The 19,670-nt window shown below is 41.9% G+C and overlaps 1 protein-coding gene across 1 annotated transcript in view; it reads left to right on the top strand.

Moving 5' to 3' along the window:
* Positions 1 to 361: 361 nt before the first annotated feature.
* Positions 362 to 19,670, top strand: part of gria1a (glutamate receptor, ionotropic, AMPA 1a) — a 67,315-nt gene continuing 48,006 nt past the window's right edge. Inside the window, 3 exon segments of the mRNA XM_069696859.1 lie at positions 362 to 786; positions 951 to 1,085; positions 17,209 to 17,448. Coding sequence (XP_069552960.1) covers positions 699 to 786; positions 951 to 1,085; positions 17,209 to 17,448 — 463 coding nt within the window. The 5' untranslated portion in view covers positions 362 to 698.

The raw sequence follows: 19,670 nt of genomic DNA, 5'->3' as shown, positions 1-19,670 counted from the left end.
ATCCCGTTCGTCTCTATGGGGACCTGTGTGTGCGCTCTGAAGGTGCACACTGCAAAAAATATTCATCCCGCAGGTCCTTATCTAGCTAATGAGTGTGAAAATGTCCATTTTCTTTTTCAGAGGTGAGATCCTTCAATAGGGTGAAATATTGACACTTCTTGTTATCAGTGGAAAAACAGGCAGGGAAGTTTCTTCATTTATCGATAGGTCGTTTCCTTTTTGAGCATTGTGCACGATATTCAGTCTTGTTGCAGAGACACTTGTTTCGAAATATTTCTTTTAAAAGAGTCAAATATTCCTCTAAACAACAAAACAAGTGAAGTCATCTCGCAGTATTGTGTGTGAGGAGGGTACCTTGTTTTAGGGTTCAGAAATAATTTCCAAATTGTCATTAAGACTCAACAGCTTTTCAAGACGGGCATATTTTTTGCAGTGCGGCTAATGCTGAAGTCATTCTCCGTCTCATACAGCAGCAACCAAGGACGAGAGCATCAGCAGACAGAGGGAACAGAAGAGAGAGAAAGGTGCCTCCTCTCGCCATTGCGATAATTGTCTCGCTGTTGAATCCATGTCGGTGCAAATGCTGCTCTAACGGGAGGCGATCGGAGTGGAGGAGAAGCGGGGGATTTAACTTCACACCCGGACAAACCTATGCTTGGATTCCGGCTCTTTTTCCCTTCGCCAATGCAAAAGGAAATATGCAGCGAAGCTTCACCATCCTCTACACCAGTTTACTGGGGATGTGCTTGGGTTCAAGCTCAAGTTTTCCAAGTAACATCAATATAGGTGAGAATGGCGCACAACGCATTACACCTTTTGTCGCAGCACTTAAACCTATAACTTTAGCTTGAGTGTCTTTTTTTTTTTTTTTAATTTGTGTTTGTCTTTCCTGATTTGTCCTCGGGTCCAGTGTGTCCAAAAATAACTCCTGCTTCTTTGCTGCTCAACAGGAGGATTGTTCCCGATCGAATCACACGAATATGAGGTTTTTCGGTTCGCCCTCTCTCACCACCAGGACATCCCCAAACTGGTGCCGCAGGTGGATATGGTCAAAATGGGGAACAGCTTCTCCATGACATATGCCTGTAAGTATCATCCCACTGGAAACAGATTATATTTGCCTTTTATGTTGCAAGTTCGGCATGTTTCCTCTTCCTTTCAATCTGTTGATCGACTTTGTAAAGAACACTCGGAACTCCTCTGGTTGGAAAAAAAAGCATGTGTAGGCTATAATGGCACATTTTATAGGCCTGCTGCAAATCGTGTGTTGGTAGTTTATCTTATTAACTGTTGCGTGGGACCGCGAAGGACTTCTATTTTCCTCTGCATGAATGCAGCGTGATTTGCGCTCCGGGGAAGCCACGGTAATTGTACACCAACCACTGCATCAGCGCTCCTATATAGTCATATAACATCAGTTTTTTTTTTTTTTACAACTATGTCGATTTTAAAACGGCTGCCAGTGATCCCAGTGCGCCTTTCCGTCTTTATACTGAGGTAGGAAACAAAGAGGCAGCGCGCAGATCAGGGCTCAACGCGATGCAAACAAAGAGGAAAAACGACTCTAAATGCATTTCTAATTAGCCACGGAGCACAATCCAATTTTTTTTTTTTTTTTTTTTAAACCCTCCCACCCTAAAACCTTTACAAAGACACGCGCACACATGTATGCACGTAAAATAAATGTTTCAACTTTCAGGACTTCTGTTTGATCTTTCAGATGTTTTATTATTATTATGAACAAGAGACAAACCTGCGTATATCTTCCATTAATTAATGTGAGGGATATTTGTGGCAACATTTAAAATGAAGATAATAAAATGTTGACAATGGCATGCAAGATTTATGGTCAAAAAGGGAAGTTTAAAAGTCCCTGGTCCAAGCACTGAGGAAGCATTCTCCTGTGGGTGATATTGTGTGTTATTACAAACAATAGCTGCATGTCTGAGCTCTACAAAAGAAATGTCAGTCGAAATTGTTTCTTCTTTGTTAGCCCTGCACTTATCCCTCCTTTGTATTTTGACAAGATTTTGTCGCCCTTGAGGCTTTTCAGCTGTGTTTTTCTCATTCCATTCAATCCTCGATTCCTCCATATGTGCCTGTAGCTCCCTCCCGCTCACTATGGCAAAGTCGCACACTTCCAGGAGATACCCTTTGACAACTGGGTCTGGCTGTCTCTCTGCCAGGTGTGTGACTTCGCAGCAGCGACAGACGTTTGATTACTACTTTCAGACATCAGTAGCTGCATTTCCAAAAACTCATCTTTATTCCATTTCCACTGGTTTGCGTGGAGCCAGTGATATAAACAAATGTGAGAAAAAAAATGACGCAGACACAAAATACAGGCATAATGACATTCTGACTCAGGGTCTTAATGTGATGTCGTTGTAGTATTCTTATGAGATTCAGTTATGAGCCCAGAATTGGATTGGAAATAAAAAGCAGTACGTGTAACAGCACTCATGTAGATTTATAGACGTGCAGGGTTGGCTGCTGCTGAATGCTGAACACCACTACTAAAAGGACATTTATCCTTGACTGTCAGAGTGTAGTGCAGATCTATTATTTGCTGCTACCTTTCCATATGACATCCTTTCCAGAGATGTCTTAAAAAATACAACACGAGCTGTTGAGGATATTTGAAGTTCCCAGCCGACACCTCAACTATCACCCACCCAACCCCTCAGCCGTTTAGTACAGAGAGCCAGGCAGAGATGTGTAATGAAATGTAAACACACCCGGGATGCCCTCATAAATGAGACTGTCATCTGCTCTGGATGTGAATATGAGGGTCGGCTGCTGGTGAGTGTTTGCAGGGAATTCTCCTGTGGATCAAACATGGAGTCTTTGGCAGCAGGAAGGCGGGTGGTGGTGGTGGCGTACATTCATGTCTCTGTCACAGCATGCATTCACTTGAGAGACAGCAGAATGTACTGTAGACTGTTAAATAACATCTCAAATGTGCACCATGGCCGACTTTCTGTTAACGGCTTTTCCATCTTTTCATAAAGTTAATTGGTAGATTTGCTTCCAAAAGCTGATTAAAAAGTATCTCATTTTCCTTTTAAAATAAATACTTTGAATACCCACAAACATCAAATAGCCTGATCTATTTTAAAGTTTTCCAAAAACTACTTGAAACCAATTTTTTGATCAAGAATCACAGCCAATATTCAGATTTTACTCAAGTTTAACTTGATCCAGTCACTGTCAGCTCTATCCACATATTCCCCTTTGTGTGTTCTTTCTATCCAGTCACCCTTCCCAGGCTTCCATGCTCAAATTTGACATCTTTTATTTTTGCTCATGTCACGCACATCACTGCAGTCCATGTGTATGGTGGTGGGCTGTGGTACAAGCGTGTCAAAAAGATTCACGGCGGAGGGGGATGACAAAAATGATTATGACACCTCTCCCTGCTGTGTGTCACTTGTTCTAAAAGAGTATTTGGATGTGGAGGCTATAGAGACATGTTTGTAAGGAAAAACGAAGGCCTCCAGGGCTTGTTTATAATGAGTCAGATGTGAAAAGCAGCCTTTTCCTGGGTTTCTATTTAGCATGCGTGTGTGTGTGTGTGTGTGTGTGTGTGTGTGTGTGTGTGTGTGTGTGTGTGTGTGTGTGTGTGTGTGTGTGTGTGTGTGTGTGTGTGTGTGTGTGTGCATATGTGGGTGTCTGCATCTGGGTGCACATTCTGGCATCTGTGTAGGATGTCTTGAGTGACTGACAGTTCACCTCTGTAAGTGTGTGTGAGTGTTGGAACGTCCCCGGGGCTCTTGGGGGTCCACGAGTGTGAAAAGCAACAGGGTGAATAGGCCCTTGTGCACTGGGATGAATGGAGCTCCGGATGAGGGTGATACTCATCAGCTGGCTCTTATGACTGGCCACTTCCTCCAGAAGAAAGTCCTCCTACCACACACACACACACACACACACACACACACACACACACACACACACACACACACACACACACACACACACACACACACACACACACACACACACACACACACACACACACACACACACACACTCACTCACTCACTGGCACCTGCCTAAAGAGTAGGAGAATTAGGGCGGATGGCTGATGTTGGGCGAAGTAGGGCAAAGGTGAAAAAGAAAACAATGAGGAGAGATAAGAACAACCATAATAGATAAAAACAATGATCGGCTTATGGCAAAGTGATTCATTTTATTTCCCTCCTGTGGAGTCATCAGGATAGTAATGACGATGGCAACACTCTGCATAATGTGAGGCACGTTACTGGAACTAATTTGCATTTTTCTCTCTTATGTCTTACTTTGGTGGACTAAACCAAGTGAAACAGTGGTAGAATTAGCATTTTTTTTTTATTATTATTTTTTTTTATTATAGACCATTTCTATATGTGCCTGTGTGTACATGGTTGCAGTGGCTGGACTGGTTCATTTTACATGTTTCCAGTGGTTGAAAATAACTGCCAGGGATGTTGTGTGCACACAGAGAATATTAGTCACCGTTCCCCTCAGTTAGATATCACATTACCATAATCTGCTATTGACTTGATTTAGAATACGGACGTCACTGATTCACAAGCTTCATGTCAAAGCCCCTGCAGGCTCACGCCTATACGATCTCTTTGATGTCCTACGTGTGTGGAGATTTAGGCTAAGCTTTGCCTATTTTTGGTTTAAAAAAAAAAAAAAAAATAAAAATCTGTTTGCAGAATATTGCATTTAGCAATAAAATGTGACATTACCGACTGTGGGATTTAACATTAGATGTATGTTTAGTTTCACGAGTCACTAACTTACATTTGATTTTGTGTCCAGTTCAGCCATCCTTATGATAAACCTTTCATTAAGACTAATTAGTGTTCATGGAAAAGACAATTTGTGTTGTCACTGTGATGTAGACGGCAGTATTTCCTTGGGTCTCTGAGGGTCAGTAAAAGAGGATCCATGAGGCAACGATGATCAATGAACTGAGCACTTGCACGGCCGATCGGCCTGCCCAGCCGATCAATAGAGCACACATGGGGGCGGGGGTAGGGTGCGCTTTCCTACGCGCACACCTAGAGGACAGATATGAATTACTGTCAAATGTTGGGATGCCTGTAGGTCTATGTCAAAGAGAGAGTGTACAGGGAGAGGTCAAGTCCAGGGCTGGTAAATCACTTGGTATCGTTGGTAATGGGCTGTAATATCAGTGAGGCTCACTGAAAAATATTTGTGTAAACACAACTATACTTACATGTCATTGGATGTGTTTATTGGTGATATGGTTGCAGTCATATTTTCCCTCGGAGCAAACACCCCGCATTTTGCAAAGCACCAGGACACGATGTAACCGGTGAGAGGTATCGATAGTCACACAGAGCATAGCGATGCTGCAGTTTGTAGTGTGGTCATGCAAGGTTGAACTGTATTTGATGGTAGGAATCACTTTTTGATAATTAATACAACTACAGAACCCCCCGTGACAGGGGAAGAAACCTGAGCTTTTAGACCAGCTTATAAACACAACAAGTTAACTCAAACTATGAAAGAAAGTACAGAGGAAAACTGAAAACCCACACTGGGTGCCTGATTCCAATTTTAACATGTGGACTCATGTATTTACTTTAAGCCGTACCTTAAAATATAGCTAAATATTTTATAGTTCCCGACCCTCTAGGCTTGTGACCCCTTCAAGGTTCATTGTGTGGGATTTAGGAGGATCTATTGACACAAATGGAATATAATATTAATAGTTATGTCTTCACTTCTGTATAATCACCTGAAACTAAGGATTGTTGTGTTACCATTACTTTAGAATGAGCTTTTCATATCTACATAGGGAGCACAACATTGCCTGCCTCCATGGAAGCTACTAGATACCACTAAATTGTACACACTGCTCCTAAATGGCAAACAAATTGTTTAATTGTGACTTATTGTCAATTCATCATCTTGTTGGTGGGTTACGACCAGTTCAGCCAAAGAAGGACATTTTTTTCTTTTTCTCGATTTTTTTTCCTCTTCCAGCAATCATCCTTCTATGTCGCCCTCTCATGTTTGGAACAACTGTTTTGTATATCCCAGTTAAACTATAGGCTTGTCAAACCGCTTTGTTATTTACCCCCATCAGATTTTGTTGTAACAGTGTAGCTAAATAACTAAAGAATGATGTCATCACAACCAAAATGTCAGACAAAACTATAAAAATAACCGACAGTGCAAAGATGAGGAGCCATCCTCTATGCGTGAGGAAACAGTTGCCATCATGTTGTGTTTTCTAAGGTGTGCGTCTACTGCAATATGTACCTGGCTCAAGTTTCCCCCATCAGTGTAGTATCATGGTCTGACTACCAAATAGAAATGTGTGTGAGCATGTGAGACTGCTTTGTGAAATTTCGTGGTCGCACACTTGCGCACACACAATAGCTAACAAGAGACAGAGCTTGAGCAGATGCATTTAATGTATTATTCAATGCAGCGCATCTAAAGCTATCACTCCATGGACTCATGAGCATAAATATGTAATAATAACCCGGCAGAAAAAAGAGAATTGAACTGACTCTGTTAAGCACTGTAACGCTTCAAAATACTCCGCTTTCTATAGGGTCTGCCTGGAGAAGCTAAAAAAGTCTTTCTTTTTTTGTATTTCTATCTTTTCACCCCATTTGCTCCACTTGTTTCCCCTTCAGGGGAAAACAACACCCCAGAAAAAGAGTTCCTCAGTTGCTGTGAAATCATTAAATGTGTGTGTGTGTGTGTGTGTGTGTGTGTGTGTGTGTGTGTGTGTGTGTGTGTGTGTGTGTGTGTGTGTGTGTGTGTGTGTGTGTGTGTGTGTGTGTGTGAGAGAGAGTGTGTGTGTGTGTGTGTGTGTGTGTGTGTTAGAGAGAGAGAGGGGGGTGTTAAACTGCAATTTTAGGCCCCGTGGCCGGTGTCAGTCCAGCTCTGGGGTGTTGTATTTTATTGTGTTGCTACTGTGTCAGTCATTGAGGTTCAGCTGTGGTAACTGACTTCCACTGTGCCTGCATGTTCATAGGGATTTCCGAGTGTTCAATACGTTATTGAAAAAGACATACGAGTGGCAGATCTCCGCTCCCTCCTGACTGTTTTGGACATGGCAGTTATTTGTCCAGGACAAAACAGAAAGAATTGGGAGGACAAACACAAAAACAAAAAAAAGGACAAGAAACTGACGGCAGTTCTCTTGGGCAAGCATCTGGCAGGTGCTGGTTTGATGAATGAGAAGGCTTGGATTTTTTATTTTTTTTGCTCCAGAATGCCAAGGAAAGGGAATGGCCCATAGCAATCAATGTAGATCAGCCAAAACTGCTCCCCAAGCAGCAGAGTGATAGAGTGTGGAGCAGAAGGCGGACAGAGATTGTTTCTGTGTGCTTTGTGTGATTTTGTTGCTTTGTAAAAGAAAGGCAAAGGGAATGCGCACACGTGTCACGGTGAAGAATGAAGACAGAAATGTAATTTAATCTCGCACCCTAATACAGCCATTTTCTATGAACCACTCGCCACATAAAAGTAACCGCAATGACTTACCCAGTGCTTTGACGTTTAGGAATTCTGTTGTGAAGACAAGAAACCCGTCTGTATCCCACATCTCTTATAGCCCATGAACACACAGATCCTGTGTCCGTTCTGTTTTCTATTTGTTGTCCTTCTTGTCTTCCTAAGCCTCGTCCGAATCCTCTTCTGTATTCATACAAGCTCACCAAGTATTTAAAACAAATCTGCCGTCTCTGGAGGTAACGGTAACTGGGACGTGGAGGTCTGAGCTGAGACGTCTGGGGCTGGCAATTAGAGAACAATGTGTTCCGGGATGAGGACCAGGATTTGCGCTGCGGCGTGCGGGGACACACGCCTCGCGATGGCAGCTGTCATGTTTTTGCAGCAAAGACAGAAGTGAAGTCCCTGTTTTTGTCATACGGTACATCTCAGGAGCTTCTGTTTACTTTAATGAGGAACAAAGCCTACAAGCATATTAAACATTGTGACATAGTGCAACTGCTCTTTCGGTAACACACAAGGCTGGTACTAAATGTATTACTTCCTTTGACTCCAGACTGTCAACAGTTGCTCAAAGTTGGAAAAGCAAAAAAAAAAAAAAAAAAGGAAAAAAAAATACAAACTATATTAGGATTATGGCAATATAATGAGATGATCAAAGTTTGTTTACTCAGGTTTTGACATAGTGTGGTGTCTTTCCCTGTGTATCTGTGGGTGCATTAACCTCTGTGGCTATAATGTTACACATCAGTGATACTGGATTTAATTTTGGTTTGGCATATCATCAATTAAATATCAGTATCACTGAACATGTTAATATAATTAAGTAAGTCACTATGCCAGTCAATACTGAATGTCTCAGTCCTGAAAGGGACTTTTGTAAAGTAAACCCACAAAACAATGTAGTTCATGATTATTGATGTGCTGCATTAGTATTACTACTGTAGATAGTCGGGATTTCAAAATACAAAAAAATTCATAATTGAAACCAATACCAAAGACATTCTAGATTCCACGACTCCTAATACCAAATTTGATTAAAAAATAATTTATTTTACTGTAAACACACACAACTGTGCATGCACAACATTATATTTTGACTGAAAAGTAATGGTGATGGCCTACTAAATGTTATAAGCAGCACCCAACTCATATTATGAGCTGTCACAACATTAGCCTACACAAGCTAATCTTTTGCTTGAAGCATTACTACAACAGATGCAAACAGTATTGGTAACATGACGTAATGTTATTATAAATTTATCACGTAAAACTCTTACACCTGATTGTAATAATTAGATAAGTTTGAGGTGTATCCTCCTTTCACTCAAAATACTCTGTAACACCATTTGCATTCTGTTTTTTGGTCAACTCGTCCCTGATCATCCGACTCAAATGCAAAATATCTTAATGCACAACTTATTTTGGGTCACTTTTCCAGATGTTGCAGCACCTGTTGCTGCACTTACACTTGCTGCTGCCATTCCAGATGTTATCACTTCCTAGTGTCTCCAGTGCCTTTGGCATCTATGGTACCTTAGGTACTTTAACTACCCAAGAAAAACATGTACTGTTATGTTTTCGGAATTGACTTGCACCCAAGTCTCAGTTCTTGTGACATCCCTAATAGATAGTAATTTACCCACAAAGGTTAATGTTTGCAGCTTAGGCCACAACATTATCCTTATTACAAATTGTAATTAAGTTCAGTTCTGCTGTTCTTTTTTTCAAAGGCTAAAAAAATAGACCCCATCTGCCAAACTCCTGAGTTGAATGAATTGTGTCTAGTCATTGTGTCCATGAACACTTTCTGAATTGATTTTGAAACGGATCTACTGCATGCCAAAGATCAATAGCTCAATATAAATATAGGTACACTAACATAGGGGGTGTATTACCCATGGGTGCCTGGTACTCCATGAACTGTTAGTTCCAGATGATTGCTCAATTAGTTAACTACCAAAAAATGTACTGACTATAATAATACATTATTCATTTTTAAAGTAAAAGTGTCAAATGTTTACTGAGCCTGGCTTTTAAAACCATTAAAGTTTCTGCGTTTAATTATTTTGAAGAGTATCTTTTAGTTTTAAACTATTGGTTGAATATGGTGGTTCATCACCTTGAGGACTGGGGGATTTTGATGTTCATTTTCCTCTTACATTTGTACCACTTTTGAATGAATTGATTCATCAGAAACATAATTTGCCATAGAAGTTGTTCCTTTGTGCAGCATTGGTGACTTGTAAGAAAAAAAGTTACAAAAATAATGGCATTTTCATGAATTGTGTTCATGTCTACAATGAACACTTTGATTTCCCAGTAGCTCGCCTGGAATTTGTTGAAGACAGTTGCTAATTTATACAGAGGTTTCTAATGAATCAGCATGCAGGTTGTGTGTTTGGATCTTCTTGCTCTGCTTATCCACCTTCACCTTCATCACTTCCTCCGTCAGAGAAATGAACATGTGTGAGCGGGATCGTCCCTATGCACCTGTCGACACTAATACGCAGATGGGGAGATAATTGCGGAGGGATGATTGCTAAGGAGATAATTGGAGTTTCCATACCCCCTGACAGGAGTTGGTCTGGGCTGTGTTTCTGACCCGTTGCCCAGGTAAGCATTTATTCAGCAGGCAGCAGGACTCTGCAGCAAACCAGATTGGAAACATGGTGAGAAACAGTGAGGAGGCGAGACAATAGCCTAGTATGAGAGGGTTAGAGAGTGAGACACAAGGAGGGAGAGAGATGTTCGGAGCGGAGGGGAGTGCTCTCACACCCTTGATTACCCATTTAATGAGGCGATGCGGCGCCATTGTTTTATTACTTAGAGGAAATAGAAGAGATCTAGATTTCACTGTGTGGTCCCTGTGTTTCCCACTGCTGGGCTGGCATCTGTTCTCTTTGGTCCCAGCATTCTCCCTGTCATCTCCCCTCTCAGGCACTAATGCCTCCGTTTCTTGGCCTTCTGTCTGCCGTCACTTACATTTCCAAAATTAGCTTTTTAGTTCATCCATATTAACATTTGTTTAACCCTTTTCAACTCACTTAATCTCTGATGAGTATCCAAACCTCTGACTTAAAATCTAAGAACTGTTTGGTTGGTCAGCAGCTCTGATCACTGCTATTTCCCAGTGAGATCAGTGTCTTCCAGTCAGCCTTCATTCACAGTTTTCTCCATTATTTTCTCCTTTCTATCTTTGTCTCAACCATTACTTTTTCTCTTCTGTCTTCTCTTCCTTTCTTCCATCTTTCTTTTTTGCCACACACACCAGAAACAACCTGTGACATAAACACTTTTTTATTGCTCTGGCACAGGCAGTAAATCTCACTTGAGCTTGAGGAGCTAAAGCTGTTTATACCAGGGAGTAGCAAGTGCACGTCCCTGGAGCGCAAGACTCCATGGGGCATATAGGTACTCTGCAGACGTGGGAAGGCAGTGAGGCAAAACCCAGTCCCCTCCTAAAAGCCTCTAAAACCTATTTTGCATTTCTTGCCTTGGTATCGCTAGAATAAACATGGATGAAATCATCTCTTCCCCATACATTAACACGTTATCACTGGACGTATTGGTGGGCATGAATCATTTTTTCAAGAGCAATTTCAATGTATGGCAGGAGATCCCAGAGTAAATTGGTCTCACAGTAAAAAAACAAAAAACAAAAAAAACCTCCTACTAAGTCATGTTTGGAGGCTTTCATGCAGATCCTGGTTGGTGCTGCGTTATGGTCCCATGGGTCCCTGTCCTCTGCACAGAAGGAGATTAATTGCGCTGTGTGAGGCATGCTATGTTGGAGGGCTCGCGGAGCAGGCCACCCCCACCCATCACCTAAGGGAGTCTTCACAAGCACAAGCTGTGTGAGACGCTGCCTTGTCAAAACCAGCGAGGCATTTTTTTTATTGAGAGGATTGTTGAGGTGGGTGTATGGAGCATGTGCACCCTTCTGAATACTTGTGTAGTATGTGCGCACGTGTGTGTGTGACTGAACCAGTTATTGACTTCTTATGCTCGGCCTTTTATTAGCAGCTGATTAGTTCTCTGGAAGATGGATGGGACCAGAGGGACCACAACATGCTCACTGTTTTTATTACACACATTATCTGTCAGTTATTAGCCATGGGTGGCTGAGTGGCAGATAACTGTGTGCGTCTTCCAGTGTCTGGTGTCAGTTGTGTTTATCTCCCCCTCAGAGGGCTCTGCGGTTGATTGAGTGACCCTTCACCCTTGTGGACGTGGTGTATATTACTGCCTGATGTGACAGCAGCATTCCTGCTCCTGTCAGCTCTCTCATCTTTCAGAAAGACGCCTTAAACTAAATTCAGAAAACATACAATAGCATACCTTGTGACGTGTATGTCTTTATTACAGAACTGGCTGTAGGAAGATGGCAAGAAATGACATGCAATCATAAACTGTTTATAAAATTGTATGTATTTTCTGTGTCTGAAAAGTGAGGCGAGTTTGGAAGTGCCTTAAAGAGCAATGCCACTAAAACCTCGTGCTCTAATAGACTCACATTCAAAAAGAGTCAACTTCTCATATGATGTACTCACTGAATACATCACGGTGGCTGAAATCATTATGGTGTCTTTCGCTAAATGCACTCCTTCTGATCAGAACCCATATTTGGTCAGATAATAGGCCTTAAAGAGAGGGGGTGCCTGATCTGACTTGACAAGACGGGGTGCGGTCAGGTTGCCATTATAGTTGGATGTAGTTGCATTGTCAGTCTCTGACCCTTTCCAGCTCCATCCTCTGGTCCAAATGTGTTCACTTCTGGCACAAAAAAAACAAGATGACAACGGCCAAAATGCCAGACTCATGGCCTCAAAACAGCAGTTCGCAAACCACTGGGTGACATCACCTTGGGTTGCCTCTCTCATGCAACAATGTTCCCTGATGCTTTAACCCTACAGGCTCATACTTGCTAAAGTTAATACAGTCACCTGTACAGATTATTTGGCAGCACATGCTACTCAGGCAAAATGTTTGCTGTTGCACCATCTTTGTCAAGTGTGTAAGAATTCTAACATTAACTTATTTGTACTAAACACAAAGTTCAGCTGAGGTTGGGAAGTCATTAATTGTACAGGTACTTGTTTATGAGAAGGGGAAATTGTGCCCGACTGCTTGGACAACTCCAACATTTTAGGGGGCCATCCTCAGGAGACCCAGAATAGCTGTGCACAATTTGATATTTGTCCATACAAGAGTTGCAGAGGTATTTATGTCACTGTCACCATTTCCATCCACTGATGCTTCATTAGCATGACTAAAGAACCAAAAGCATTCTCTGATTTTGCTTTCTCAAACCTCCTTTATACCATGATACATTAAATGTGTCCATTTTGGAGTACTGCCTGGAAACCCACAAGACTTTGAAGTTGATAAATTGGCTGTGGTAGATTATGAATACATTTTTCAATAATTTCTGACATTTTATTGACTAAATTTATAATTGAATGATCCAGAAACTATTTGGTGATTGAAAATACATTTTAGTTGCAGTCTTTTAATATAATGTCCCTGGTTTTGGTGCCTTTTCTACCAGTATTGATGGAAAAAGAAAGGAGATTTGACTTCAGGCATTAATTGGTAAGCTGTGGTCTTGTGGTCTAAAGGTGACATTGGATGGACGACCCTGACTGTAGTTGTAGGATTGAGGTTCACTGTATGAAGTTGGTGTGTGACTCAGGGAATCCATGGAGCTTGGTTAAGCTGAGGTGGAGGAAAGCTGGGCTGGATTTAGCAGCTCACTGTTCACAGCCTTTGTCCTGCGATGCCCAGGGGAAAAATACATGATTTCATACAGTTTGAAAACGGATGGCTGTGGAGTTTGACAATAAGTATCACAGAAAATAGTTTTTTTTTTTTTGTTCGATGGATCAGTGGATAAGATGAACAACTTTAATCAGGTGACCTACTTTGTGGAGTCACCTGGAAGGTCAGTCCTCAGTAGTCCATTTAAAAAAAATGGAAACACCTTTGTGAATGTCTAAACAAGAACCCTGCAATCGTTATGCTTCCTCCAGCTGAACTCAGTCTCCTGCTGCTGTGAAATTCCCTCTGCACTGCTGACCTTAATGTTGCACAGTATAATAGCATGCAAGTCCCAGGGGAGGAAAATAGTAGAACACTTGTGTTCCTTCTGTGTGTGTGGGTGTGTTTGTGGAGAGACACATAATGTAGAGAACATCCTGATCAGAAATTGTGGTCGCAGTAAACCTGCGAGTTCAAAGTATATTTGTTACTGATTTGCATCTGCCATCCTGCTCAAAAGACCTTCTTTGTATTGATTCTTGCAGACCTGGTTGTGTGAAGCCACCTAAAAATACATTTGAGTGCTCTCGGTACAATTCAATTCAACTGCATTGATTTTTATTTTTTTTCTGACATGTCAAGCAAAGCAGAGCTATTGAAAAAAGAATCACATACACCCACACAAAGGAGGCGCTCTGTAATGCTGCAGTCCTATACACAGGCTCATATGGAGCTGCTGGAAAGCAAGAACAAGGACACCTTAACACCTTTGACTTAAACATCAATTTGCCGGTACATCTGTCAGATATTGACCTATGTTATAATGAATATAAAAATCTGTTTAATTGACTCACTTTGATAAGAAGTCCCTTGTTGAACACAAATTCAAATAAAAGGCTTTGCTGTGTTTAATTCCCAAACATTGGTTGAATATTATTACATTTTTTTCATCCGTTGAAACTTAAAAACTGCTGTTTGATGCTTAGAAAATTCTGTTTAATGTTAAATGTTATTTCAAACCCAAATTTGAAACTTCAACATTTATGGGCAGTATGACGGATGCAGCGTCACCTACCACCCCCCTAGTTGCCCTCCCGTCATCCACAGCTTCATATGCTGGAGCAACTGTCACAAACATGCCCTCTTTGTGAAGCCAGCACAGACACGTCTGTCATTTTATATTTGGCTCACGCTAAGCAGAGGAACAGCTGCAGGGCACAGGAAACAGAGAACAGGGAAGACGTGAGTTGCACGAGTTGTTTCTGACAGCTCCTCCTGCTGTGTGTGTATCAGCCCCTTTAGGATTGGAGGTTGTTTTTTTTCTCTTTTCCTGCGGCCTTCAAACTCTTCAGCCACAACCAAATGCAAATCAACTTGTTGTTCATTCAGACACTTCCAATGAGCTTTCCTGCATCTGTATTCATACAGTATGTGGAAGAATTGTGTTGGTGACGTTTGGAAATTATTATAGTTAATACCATGGCAACTAAAAATGTGTTAACTCATAACTGGAAAGTTTTAATGAAATCCTAGGTGTTTTCCTTTCTAAACGATTGCCCCTATATTATACTGTTTGTAAAGACGTCAGCAGCTGAGCTCCTTGCAAAGATTTTGGAGCTACGGTGATCTATGTTACAAAAAAAAAGATTAATAGCTTCTAAATAAAAATGACCACAGCTTTTTCTCTGGTCTCAAAGCCTCCCCGTCATCATTTACAATCATGGAACGTACTTGTTGAGTATTATCCCTTACTTGTTATGAGTGACAAAAATGTGATGCACTGGAACTGTGTTGCTAATCTTCCATTATTTCAGAAATTATTTTAGGATTTTGTAAAGCCGAGTCAGTTTTGCAAATTTGCTAATTCCTTGAGGGGAAACCTAATTATGACAAAATGTCCAAACACTCACAATTCCCACTCCATCTTCCAAAAGTCCTTTCACAGCTCTGAGCCACTGTAATCCCTGCCAGAGAAACAGGCCGTTGCCCAGGCAACCTCAGTCCTGCCACCATGGCAGCTGTAACTGTGGTGAGGAGATATGGAGTGCCAGGGTGGACAGGTGTTGCTGGGGTCTTCAAGATCACTTTAGGTCTCTCAGCCCTGCCTCCAATGTCATTACACATGTGGAGCAGGACTAACAAGCTGCTCACACACAAACCCTCTCAATATGCAGCTGCTCTAGACCGCTATCTGCACTGACACTGCTGAGTTACACTGATGTTCTGTGTTGTGCTCATGTCATATTCGACGTGCACCTGGTTGTCTTGCCAAGCACGGAGCAGGAGGTCTGTGCCACATGGCTGAATGTTTTGTTTTTTTCTCTCAATTTTTTTTTTTTTAAACGGACGCACTGTAGGTATGAGAAATGACTCGTATTCGGTGAAACATGGTAACCTGCTGTAAGACAGAGTAATGGCACCCTGCACAAACAGTCAAACGAGCTCTCATTACCTTCTATCCGGGCAGAACATGGAGCACACCGCTGAAAATTGGTCCTACAAAATTGTAAGGGGATATATAATGTGTGGTAGTGGAAAGCAGCAGTTGAGAGAGTGTCCATTTACTAGCATGAGCATGTGCAGACCATGAAGGAAAGATAGTTCTGTTACTGAGTCAGTGTGGCGAGGCGCAAAATGTCTATTTCAGGGCTTGCTTTAAGTAGGGTGAGTCACCAGGCTTTTGGAGCAGTAGAGGCTGCATGTGTGTTTGTGTGTGTGTGTGTGTGTGTGTGTGTGTGTGTGTGTGTGTGTGTGTGTGTGTGTGTGTGTGTGTGGGTGTGTTTTTTATGTGATACCGCTGATTTTTCTCTCACTCTCAGTTTCTCACTCCCTCTATCTCCGTCACACACACGTGCCTGCCTGGAGGGTGCAGGTCTGTGACAGGTTAGGCATTTTGGGCACGGGCCATCCTCTCTCTGTCTTTCCCTCAGCTCCCCATAGCAGCAAGCTGGCCCTCGTGCGGGGACAGGCAGCGACTTCAATCTGTTTGGTAAATACGGAGATAAGTAAGGCCCACCCATCGCCACAGCAGAAAATAGCCCAGGCCAGACCTGCGAGTGCAAAGATAGCATGCTCTGCTGAGAGGATATACCTTCCGAAGAGAAGACTATGAACATAAATTAGCTATTGGAAGATAGAGGATGTGAAAGAAGTCAGAGTGACATGCAGGCAATGAGAGAAAGAAAAATGGAGAGAAGAAAATTGGAGAGACTGAGGGAGAAAAGCAAATGAGAAATGGTAACCGCCTCCTGCTGCTAGTAAAATGTCAATGGAACCCTGGGGATGCATTGATTAACCTCTCTACTCCCTCATCAACCTTCACCTCCTCTACCCCTCACTGAAGGCAAAACACACAGACGGCTGGGCTATAGATGGACCAACAAGTCAGCTTTGCATAAACATGCGACGGAGTGGATGACTTAGGTTTTAATAGTTAGACTTCACAAAGTCTGACAGATGATACATGACAATAAAAACAAAAATGTGATGAAGTCAATACATTTCTAATTGTATTTAGTTTGATTTGGTTCAGTTCAGTTTAATGAGTTTTGTATTTATTGATTAATCGGACATTTATTTTCTTGAGTTTTCGGATGTTCCGTTTACTCATAATGTAAGAGTGGAGCACAAATGGAACAACTACAGTAAATCAGATTATTATTATTTTTATTGAATATTGTGCAGTGAGGCATATTGATTGTGAACGTTGTGCTGGTCAATGCTGTTAAACTCATAAAGTTTAAAATGTCTAGTGTTGAAAATCCTACCATGCTCATGATAATTTATAGTTTCTTCTGCAAACATTTGATGTGCTGCCGAGTAGCAACAAGTACCTCGCGGGTGGAAAGGCGCTGTATGCACTGTCCACTATCTAACACTATCTAATTGGAAAGGCTCAGAGACTAACACCTCCTCCTCACATCTCCTCTTCTTGTTCTCTGTTTCTCTTCCTCGCAGTTTGCTCCCAGTTCTCCAAAGGTGTGTATGCCATCATTGGCCTGTATGACAGGAAGACAGTCAACATGCTCATGTCCTTTTGCGGAGCGCTGCACGTCTGCTTCGTCACACCATCCTTCCCCATCGAGACGGCCAACCAGTTTGTCATCCAGCTGAGGCCTGAGCTCCAGGACGCTCTGGTGGGGGTCATCGACCACTATGGATGGACCAAGTTCGTCTACATGTACAGCTCTGACTCAGGTATGAAACTTATTCACCCTGTATTATACCTCAAATCATACTGTATGTATAAGCGTTGTTACATCATTATAAAGGATGTGACTGTGAAGTGGGCAAGAACACCTGGAATGTATGTTATTCTCTAAAACATTTGCTATAATGGTTTCCAGCTGATTATTCAAACAGAAACGACAGTAAATGCTGCATCGTCTTTATTCTTTTCTGACTGCAACATGTAAAATTTCACCTTGGGCTCTCTTTCAAATAGCATTTTCCTGATAGTGCATGCACATGAAGACAGTCAGTCAGTACCAGTCATCAAGCCAGCCCCTATTTGTCGTCTTCATATTGCCATGGCGACAGCAGCGAGGTCAATCAAAGCCATTGTGCAGCAACACACAGCCGTTAGAACATTTATTTTAGACCACCGTCTTTTCACAGACAGGAACGCAGAAATGAAACATTGACCTGCACTGACTAGCAGATAAATCACACAATGGAAGAAATGATTGAGCTTTTCATTGAGCAGTCCTCAGCAGTAACCCCTGTTGCTGCAGCTCCTTTGTCAGTCGTCTTCCGGCGGGGGGTGAGGTGCTGTAGTGTTCAATTTCAACATTTTAATGACACTCCTGCATAGGCAGACAAAAATATAGTAGCACACCTGTCAGCCTCCTGTTTTCTCCTCCTCCTCTCCTCTAAAGCCAAATGGCTCTAAATTTCCCATAATGCCATGCCATCTGTCCCAGGTGTTGTGGGTTTTGGAGCATGACCATGGTGGGTGTATTTTGTGTGTGTGACCAAAAGCAAACATGCTTTAGATACAATACATTTGAAGCAATTGTGTAAAGTGTTACGGCTTACTGCAACTTTTGTGTACTTCTGTTTTTGTTATATTTTGAAATAAACAGATTTATCTCACTATCGAGCAGTGACAGTGGAGATTCGCACTGATCTCGAGCCCCATTGATGCACGATGTCCGTAACGGCCACACATGTCCCTCAGATTTTTTTTAATTTTCTGTGATGCCTTCATTATCCACTCACAAACTGTTGGGCTGTGTGTGTGTGTCACCCCTGCGTGAGTGAGTGGTGGAATCCATATCAGTAGTCCTCTGTTGCCTGGATACTATGTGGCAGTCACCCTTTCTACAGGGTTATTTTAAGCTGTTAAGAAAAGTCATATTTATTTGAGAGGAATTGTGTGTGTGTGTGTGTGTGTGTGTGTGTGTGTGTGTGTGTGTGTGTGTGTGTGTGTGTGTGTGTGTGTGTGTGTGTGTGTGTGTGTGTGTGTGTGTGTGTGTGTGTGTGTGTGTGTGCATATCATCTTTGTCATAATTCCTATGAAAAGGCCAAAAGTGCAGAAATTTCTAGTTGCAGATGTGTATTTATATTTCATGTGTACCCAGTGTTTTAATCCATGACCTGATCTGGACAAGGACATACAAATAGATCACATATATTACGACGTTCTTCCTATCTCAGGAGCTTTAATAACCCCCCCCGCTCCCCTACACACACACACACACACACACACACACACACACACACACACACACACACACACACACACACACACACACACACACACACACACACACACACACACACACACACACACACACACGCACACCCTTATTTTTTTCTATCAACATCTGTCTTGCTCTCTTACAGCACTGCCTCCCCCAATAAAAGTGCCTCTCATTTTTATTTCCAAAAACCAAGAATGGGAAAACAAATTTGATAGCCCATTAAACCTATCATAAACAATATTCAGGAAATGGTTTCACAAGTGTTATTTTCTTTACTCTCTATTACCTGGTGCCCACGTCTCCATGTACCGCCTCCGGCCAAAAGGGTGCTTTTGACAGCCAGATACCATTATGATATTATTCTCTTCCAGGATGTCTTTGGAGGACAATTTCTACCTTGGCTAGTCCTACAAGCCTCCCTGTCAGTCTGGCTCTGATTTATATAGGTGCATCAGGTATATTTGAAAAGGGAAGAGGTTTTTTTTTATTTATTTTTTTTATGCAAACACATACAAAATGGGAGGAATAATAAAAAAAAAAAAATCAACTTAAGGTATAAAGATATACGTGTGCAGCCACACTGATAATATTAATGTCAAGTAATGTCACTTCAGATCTCTCTGGAATGAATTACAGCACAGAACATACCCAACACCAACCGTTAGTGAGATTCAAACACTAATTTTAGCCCGTCTTGAGAGCTGCCCAGCTGTA

The sequence above is a fragment of the Brachyistius frenatus genome, unplaced genomic scaffold (assembly GCF_029030835.1).
Source record: "Brachyistius frenatus isolate BFR_SWC_R1_liver_20210118 unplaced genomic scaffold, ASM2903083v1 Contig_22, whole genome shotgun sequence".
Taxonomy (NCBI): domain Eukaryota; kingdom Metazoa; phylum Chordata; class Actinopteri; family Embiotocidae; genus Brachyistius; species Brachyistius frenatus.
Note: the sequence above shows the minus strand (reverse complement) of the source record. Positions and strands in the feature narration are given on the sequence as shown.